Genomic DNA, 8,526 nt, shown 5'->3' with positions numbered 1-8,526 from the left:
CGGAGGGCGGTGCCGCGGAGGTCCGGTCGCGAGCCCCGCCCCTCTCGGCCCGCGGCCCGCGCTGATTGGCCGTCCCGCGGCGCTCCCCGCCCGCAGCCAATCGGCGCCCGGGACGGCCCGGGGTGCTCTCGGTCGGGCTGCGGTTCGCGTCCGGAGGCCCGAGCCCGCGTCCGGGAGCGCCGAGCGGCCGCGCTCGCCCGCCCGCCCGCCTGTCCCGCCGCCGCCGCCGCGATGAGGCCCCGCAAGGCCGTGCTGCTCGTCCTGCTCCTGGCGCTGGCGCAGCTGCTGGTGGCGGCCGGCGCCCAGGGGCCGGACGAAGGTGAGCGGCCGCGCCGGGACCGGGGTGGGGGGCTCCGCGCGGGGGACCCGGCAACCGGCGCCCGGTGCACACTTGCTGGAGTTGGAGCGGGGGGCGCGGAGCGGCCGGGCCGGGCTGCCCCGGAGCACGCCCACCCACCCCTCGGAGCTCGGCCGCGGGCAGGGGGCGTGCAGCGAGCCGCCCGGGAGGGAGCTGGCTGCCCACGGTTTCCCGGGGCCGGGGGCGCTCAGGATGCTGAGAATCGCCCAGGGAGGGGCGGGCATCGCTCTCCAAACGCCTTTTGGAGCAAGGTGGGCTTCGAGCCAGGTGGGAGCCCGCGCTGGACTTTTGCACCCCCCGTGGGTGTGGAATCAAGACTCCACCGGGCCGGCTTGCTTTCTGCCTCCCGCAAGGAGCACTTGGTCCCGAGCCCTCGTGGGTGGTGGGTGGGCGCGGGATCCTTGAAAGCCGCCGGCCCGGACCCGACGGCAGAAGCGAGCCGGGAGCTGGGGAAGGTGCCCGGACCCGGGAGGAGTCTGGTCGCGGGCTCCCGGGACCCCGTCCCCCGTTCTGGCGCTGGAAGAAAACTTGGTTTTCTTCCCCCCGAGTCCAGGAATCAAGTGCTAGTCTAAGTAGCCCCTCTGCTCTGCTGGTGCGCCAGGGACTGGGGTGAACTTTATGCTCATGCAAACATTGAGCAACTTGTGTGTGTGCACGAGTCCCATTGATTCAGCCCTGCCCCGTGGAGAGGAAGTTCAGGCACCTGAGAGAGGGGCCGGTGGGCAGAGCTGCAAGTGTGGGGGTCCCTCACCCGGGCCTCAGAGGCAGGGCCGGAGCATTTGCAACTCTGCGCCTGGGGTTTGCCTGGAAGTTTCTGGGCCTTGCACCCTGCAGGGGGGTGGGCTAGTCAGGTCTCCAGGGGCTTTGGACACACGGTGAAGTGGCAGAATAGCTATGCTTGGTTGCCACCCAGTGATTTGTTCTTTCCTTCTTTGCTTCCTCCTTGGCGGTGCCCAGGGGTTTCTCTTGGTGGTCCTGGAGGGTCCTGCGTGGTGTCGGGGCTCAGGAACACGGCTTTGTTGCGTGCAAAATACCTTAAACCTCTGTATTAGCAAGGAGGTGGGCTGGGGCCTGGGAGGACACTCGGAAGGACCTGGGGTGGGGGGTTCAAGGCCCAGAGGGACATGTGTCCTGGGTCAAGCGCTTGAGGGCCTGTTGCCTTGGCCCTTTGGGTGGGCGGGGATCTAATACCCCCCCATCCAGATCATCCCGAGGGTCATTTCCAATACTTGCCCTTGACCCTGGAGGTCACTTCCCTCCACTCTAGAGGTCACAACTGGAGGTATTTCCTTTCCTTTTTTTTTTTTTTCCAATTTTTTCCCTGCCTCCTGTTTGGTGTTTATTTGTTGGTGCTGGTCTTGAACCCAGGGCCTTGGCCACATCAAAGCTTGAGCTCTCTCGCTGAACTGCATTCCCAGCCCCGCTCGAGGTTGGTTTGGTATCACTCCTGGTGGGCTTTGGGGACCCTGTGCAGGGCGCCCGGGGTTGAACTTGGGTCTGCCGCATCCGAGGAAGCAGCCCGCCCACGGTACCATCTCTCCAACCCGGAGATGCATCCCTGGCTGACGGCGTTACAGATAAGCTCAGTCCATGGATGGAGCTGCCCTGGGGTGACCCCTGGACCCCGTGTGGCCACGAGAGCGGCAGTAGTGGGCCCTGCACTCGGCCTACGCAGGACTAAGGAAGGGGAACCCCAAGTGGGCCACCACCCCCCGGGGCTTGCTACCCCCTTCCTGCCGTCATCCTGAAACCCCGTGCGGGGGGAATTCTGTGGCCCTCTGGGCAGGGAGCAGGAGGCCTGCTAGCCCCCAGCGGGAGTCTCCAGCTTCTGTTTGTTTGGGGGCCACACCCGGTGATGCTTTGGGGCTGCTCCTGGTGAGGTTCTGGGGACCACTTGGGGTGCCAGGGATGGAGCCCTGCAGCAGTGCCGACCCCCTGCGCTCTCTCCGGCCCCGGACCAGCCTTTTGAAGGCCACTGAGAAGTGGCCCACAATGGCCCAGGTGCTGGGGCGTGTCTGCAAGGGGTCCAGACAGTTTCCTACCCCCTTCCCAGCTGCAGGCAGTGCGGGGGGAGGTGACCCCACTTGGGGATGAGGAGGTTCAGAGGAGACCCTCCCTCCCCCCCTCACTCCCGCCTTCTTCTAAAGGGCCCAAACAGGGATAGTGGAAGGCAGGCGAGGACTCTGAACCCCTGAAAGCGGAGACAGGCTTTTGCGGTGCTGCTGGGGCCGGCTGGCACTGGCAGGGGAGTGAGGCTTTGGGGGAGCCTGGGAGGGTGACGTCGGGGTGCTGGCCGGGCCAGGGAGGGCCCAGACCCAGGGTTCCCCAGCAGCACCCGACACCCTTGCCCGTGGTCTCGCAACCACAGTTCCTTCCTCCCTCCCTGGGCTGTGTTCAGGGGTCCCTCCCGGCAGGGCCTGGAGGACCATCTTCTAAGCCTTGGGGCTCATGTCCACCGGCTTGGGTTCCCTCTTGGCAGAGGTTTGGGGGTTCTGGGAACGTCATCGAGGAGGGGTCGGCCAGTCCCTCACTGCTGGGGGTCCTCCTCAGACTCGAGCAAAGACAGCGCCCTCGAGGAGGAGGAGGACGAGGATGAGGACGAGGACGATGAAGACGACGACTCGGCGGTCACAGAGGAGAACGGAGTCCTGATCCTCACAGATGCCAACTTCGACACCTTCGTGGCCGACAAAGACACGGTGCTGCTGGAGTTCTACGCCCCGTGGTATGCGCTGCGCCCCGGAACTGGGGGCCTCGGGCAGGGATAGGCGCTCGCTGCCACGCTGGGTCCCACTTCTGTAGCTTTAGGGCTTGGGATCGCCGCAGTCAAGAGTTCGGGCCTCGGGCCGGAGCAATAGCACAGCAGGAAGGGTGTTTGCCTTGTATGTGGCTGACCCGGGTTCAATCCCTGGCATCCATAGGGTCTCCCAAGCACCACCAGGAGTGATTCCTGAGTGCAGAGCCAGGAGGAACCCCCAGCATCGCTGGGTGTGGCCCAAAAAGCAAAAAAGGGGGGGCCTCACGCTTGGTCTGGGGACAAGGGTTGGGGGGGACGAGCCTTGCCTTGCCCCCGCCCCTGCCCCCCATTTTTCTCGGCCTGTCCTGATCTAGGCCTCCTGGGGTGCACTCACGGACTCCCCCGAAACCCCCTGTCCAGGTGTGGGCACTGCAAGCAGTTCGCGCCTGAGTACGAGGCGATTGCCGGCGTCCTGAAGGAGAACGACCCCCCGGTCCCCGTGGCCAAGATCGACGCCACCACGGAGTCCGCGCTGGCCAGCCGCTTCGATGTCAGCGGCTACCCCACCCTCAAGATCCTCAAGAAGGGCCAGGCCGTGGACTACGAGGGCTCCCGGACGCGGGACGGTGAGTGGGGGGGGACCCGCAGGGCCGGGCGCTGGGTGGTCTCCGGGTGTGGGCCGGGTGCTAGGTCTGGCTGTTTCCGGCACGGGGCAGGGGCCCCCGCCGGCAGGTCCGAGCCCTCACTGGGTCGTGCTGACCGTGTGGCTCCCACCCTGCAGGCGGCATCCCCAGAGGCTGGGCCCAGTCAGAGACGGGGGTAGGGGGCGCGCGTGCGTGTGTGTGTGTGTGTGTACGTACTTGTGTTTTTCAGAGAGTTAGAAATGGTGTGTGTGTGTGTGTGTGTGTGTGTGTGTGTGTGCGCGCGCATCTATGTTTTTCAGAGAGTCAGAGATTAGGGGTGTCTGTGTGTGTGTTCATGTTCCTCAGAGAGGCAGAGAGGTACGTGTGTGTATGTGGCACGGTTATGTGTGCGTGTGCGTGTGCGTGTGTGTGTGTGTGTGTGTGTGGCACGGTTGTTACTCTGCCCCTGCCTGCCAACAGCTTGGCCCTCGGCATATCAGGGCTGGAGCCATCCACTCCCAGGGACGTGCCACAGTTAGCCGTGGGGTCTGCAGCCCTACTTTCCTCTTTTTCCCCCTTTTTCTTTCTGGTCTTTGTCGGCAGGGTGGGGCACACCCAGCAACGCTCAGGGCTTGTTGCTGGCCCTGCACTCAGGGGTCCTTCCTGACTCTGCTTGGTGGGGGGGCATACGGGGTGCCGGGCATCAGACCCAGGTCCACCGCATGTGAGGCCAGCGCCCTTCCCACTGTCCCATCGCCCTCTCCCTTTTCTGTCTTCTCTGTGACGTCGGGGGATGGGGGGTGGGCCCCGCGCCCCTTCCCAAGGAGTCGGGTCTCCTGCCGCTGCTCCGGGGACTGGCCGGCTGAGTGGCCACTGCAGGCTCCTGGCACGGGGCCTCGGGGCTCTCTGCAGGGGGGCCCTCCGTGCTCAGTCCTGTGTGGCCCTCACAGAGATCGTGGCCAAGGTGAAGGAGATCACCCAGCCGGGCTGGACGCCGCCGCCGGAAGTCACACTCGTGCTGACCACAGACAACTTCGACTCGGTGGTGGCCGACGCCGACATCATCCTCGTGGAGTTCTACGCGCCCTGGTAGGTCAGGGGGGCCACGGAACCGCCCAGCCCAGCCCTGACCGGGGCACGGGTCAGCGGGGACGGACCTGGGTGGCGGTGGATCTCGCCCCGTGTTCGGCTCTGGCCCCGGGCCGGCCACGCACTGCCCGGTGGGTGGAGCGGACGGGTCGATGAGGGCGGCAGTGACCCTTGAACCCGCCCCGGGCCTCCCTCCCGCAGGTGCGGCCACTGCAAGAAGCTGGCCCCCGAGTACGAGAAGGCAGCCAAGGAGCTGAGCAAGCGCTCGCCCCCCATCCCGCTGGCCAAGGTGGACGCCACTGTGGAGACCGAGCTGGCCAAGAGGTTCGAGGTCACCGGCTACCCCACCCTGAAGATCTTCCGCAAGGGGAAGCCCTTCGACTACAACGGGCCCCGGGAGAAGTACGGTAGGGCCCCACCCGACCCCGGCCCCGCACACCCCCCACCCAACCTCCCAGCCTCGTCCCTCCCGACCCTCACCCCTGCACATCCCCCGCGGACCCAGCACGAACCCCTCCTGACCGGCCCCTGCACACACACACACCCCCCCCCCCCACCGTCCTCCCCGTCCTCCCAGCCTCGGCCCCCGCCCACCCCAGCCCTCCCCGAGCCCTGCAGCCCATCCCGTCCCGCAGGCATCGTGGACTACATGGTGGAGCAGTCGGGGCCGCCGTCCAAGCAGCTCGTGTCCCTGAAGCAGGCCCAGGACTTCCTGAAGGACGGGGACGACGTCTTCATCGTGGGCGTCTTCCGGGGCGAGGGCGACCCCGCGTATCAGCTCTACCAGGAGACGGGTGAGGGGGCGGCCCTGAGCGGGGGGTCCTGCCTCTCCTGCCCCCTCGCCCCCCTGTCGCCGCCCGGCCCCCCGGGCGCGCGAGGCTCACCCCAGCTCCCGGCTCCCACCCAGCCAACGGCCTGCGGGAGGATTACCGATTCCACCACACCTTCAGCGGGGACGTCGCCAAGTTCCTGAAGGTCTCCCCGGGGACGCTGGTGATGATGCAGCCTGAGAAGTTCCAGTCCAAGCTCGAGCCGCGGAGCCACGTGATGGACATCCAGGTGGGGGCGGGGAGTGGACATCGGGTGGGGGCGGGGAGTGGACATCAACTGGGGGCGGGGAGTGGACATCGGGTGGGGGCGGGAGTGGACATCGGGTGGGGGCGGGGAGTGGACGTCGGGTGGGGGCGGGAGTGGACATCTGCTGGGCACGGGGAGTGGACATCGGGTGGGGGTGGGGAGTGGACATCGGGTGGGGGTGGGAGTTGACATCAGCTGGGGGCGGGGAGTGGACATTAGCTGGGGGCGGGCCTGCTGGCCTGCACAGTGATGAGATCCTCCAGCTCGAAGCGTGTGGGCTAGAGTTGGGGGTGGAGGCGTGGTCCCACCCACGGCCAGTGTCCTCACGTTCAGGAGCCAGTCCAGAGGCGGTCACTTGGGGCCTGACACCCCCGTGGACAGGCTTCCCTCTGCCTCCTGCCCTGGAGCCCAGCTCTGGCGTCGGGGAGGCCACTGCAGGGCCGGGGCTTTTGTTTGGTTTCTGGGCCACACCTGGCGGTGCTCGGTGCCCGGTGCTCGGCTGGCTCTGGGCTCTGCCCAGGACTCCCTCCTGGGGTGCCGGGGGGTGGGGCCGGCCCCTCGCCCTCTGCTGCCCGGGGCCCCGCCTGACCGTGTCCCCCTCCCCACACACACAGGGCTCCACGGAGGCCGCGGCCATCAGGGAGCACATCCTCCGACACACGCTGCCCCTGGTCGGCCACCGCAAGCCCAGCAACGAGGCCAAGCGCTACACGCGGCGGCCCCTGGTGGTCGTCTACTACAGCGTGGACTTCAGCTTCGACTACCGCGCGGGTGAGGGGGCTCGGAGCTGGGGAGGGGGACGGGCTTCTGGAACTTTCCAGCGCGTTGACCCGGCTCACCACCCCCGCCCCTTCCAGCCACCCAGTTCTGGCGGAGCAAGGTGCTGGAGGTGGCCAAGGACTTCCCCGAGTACGCCTTCGCCGTGGCCGACGAGGAAGACTTCGCTTCCGAGGTGAAGGACCTGGGACTGAGCGAGAGCGGGGAGGACGTGAACGCCGCCATCCTAGCCGAGGGCGGCCGCCGCTACGCCATGGAGCCCACCGACTTCGACGAGGACGCGCTGCGCGAGTTTGTCGTCGCCTTCCAGAAGGGTGAGCGCGCCCGCCCGCCCCGTCGGGGCTGACCGGACGCCCTGGCCCTGCGCCCTCCCCCACCCCCCACCCCACCCCCGTCCCAGCGATCCAGGCCCAGATGCGGGCTCGGCACCTGCCTGCTCCCGCCGGCCCGGTCCAGTCCCCGTGGCGTCCCCTGAGTGCCACCAGGTGTGGCCGGAAAGGTGCCCAGGATCTTCTCGGGAAACACTGAGGCCTGTGGAGAAACGTACACAGGGCTCAGACGGTCTTGGGGGTCCCCACTGTCCGCGGTCAGCTCCGCTCTCACCCTGGGTGGGCTCCCCTCTCCCCACAGTGGCCTCACGGGGATGGCAAGGGGCAGCGGTGAGGACCACTGGGGGAGATCCCCCCAGGCCCACTCAGATCAGGCCCACCTGGAGTCCAGGGTCGGGCCCACCCGGGTCCAGGGTCAGGCCCGCTCAAATCCCGGGTTGGGCCCACCCAAGTCCAGAGTCGGTCCACGCGGAGTCTAGGGTCGGGCCCACCTGAAGTCCAGAGTCCAGGGTCGGACCCACCCGGAGCCCAGGGGTCCAGGGTCAGGCCTGCTTGAGCAGGCGGGGCCCAGACCCGGGTCACGCTCACGTCCCCTCCACCCCGGCAGGGAAACTGAAGCCGGTCATCAAGTCCCAGCCCGTGCCCAAGGCCAACAAGGGCCCGGTGAAGGTGGTGGTGGGGAAGACCTTCGACGCCATCGTGCTGGACCCCCGGAAGGACGTGCTCATCGAGTTCTACGCGCCCTGGTGCGGCCACTGCAGGCAGCTGGAGCCCGTGTACGCCGCCCTGGGCAAGAAGTACAAGGGCCACAAGAGCCTGGTCATCGCCAAGATGGACGCCACGGCCAACGACATCCCCAGCGACCGCTACAAGGTGGACGGCTTCCCCACCATCTACTTCGCCCCCCGGGGGGACAAAAAGAACCCGGTGAAGTTCGAGGAGGGGGAGCGCGAGCTGGAGCAGCTCAGCAAGTTCGTGGAGGAACAGCTGGCGGAGGCCCGCGGCGCCCGCGACGAACTGTGACCGCGGGCGGGACTCTGGCGTCCCCTCGCGCCCTGGACACCGGCGGCCAGCGGCGAGGGACTCGGGATCCTGGTTTTTACAGAGCAAGAAGCATCTATTTTTTTCATTATTTGGGGTTTGATTTTTTTTTTTTTTTGGACCTTCCAGTGTCTTTAATATATTTCCTCCAGGCAGACCAAGTTGAATCACCTTTGTTATGAATGGAGTTTGTTTTATTTTCCTCTCTTTTTTTTTTTAATTTAAAATTGAAAAAACTGACCCGACCCTGTTGCCTTTTCTTATCCTCAAGATGCTGCTGGTCATTGGCGCCCGGCAGGGCACGTTGGCACCCGTGACCTCCCCGTGGGTCGGGAGCGAGGGTGGGCAGGTCCGAATCAGTCCCCCTGCACCCCTTGTCCCAGCCGGCACCCCACGTCGGGGCCACTCGCCCAGCCTGCCTGGGGGTCCGCCTCACAGCGCCCTGTTTCTGGGAAGGGCAGAGAGAAAAGGCGGGCTGTGGGGCTCTGGGGGTGG

At 66.7% G+C, this 8,526-nt stretch overlaps 1 protein-coding gene across 1 annotated transcript; it reads left to right on the top strand.

The window, feature by feature from the left end:
* On the top strand, nt 1-8,276 carry PDIA4 (protein disulfide isomerase family A member 4). The gene is made up of 10 exons (XM_056106762.1): nt 1-319; nt 2,909-3,083; nt 3,516-3,721; nt 4,669-4,807; nt 5,009-5,214; nt 5,443-5,601; nt 5,715-5,866; nt 6,499-6,655; nt 6,742-6,975; nt 7,598-8,276. Exons 1-10 carry the CDS (start codon nt 232-234, stop codon nt 8,011-8,013), a joined length of 1,932 nt encoding a protein of 643 aa, XP_055962737.1. The 5' UTR covers nt 1-231; the 3' UTR covers nt 8,014-8,276.
* Nucleotides 8,277-8,526: the final 250 nt, after the last annotated feature.

This window comes from Sorex fumeus, unplaced genomic scaffold, assembly GCF_029834395.1.
Source record: "Sorex fumeus unplaced genomic scaffold, SorFum_2.1 ptg000143l, whole genome shotgun sequence".
Lineage (NCBI taxonomy): Eukaryota > Metazoa > Chordata > Mammalia > Eulipotyphla > Soricidae > Sorex > Sorex fumeus.
Note: the sequence above shows the minus strand (reverse complement) of the source record. Positions and strands in the feature narration are given on the sequence as shown.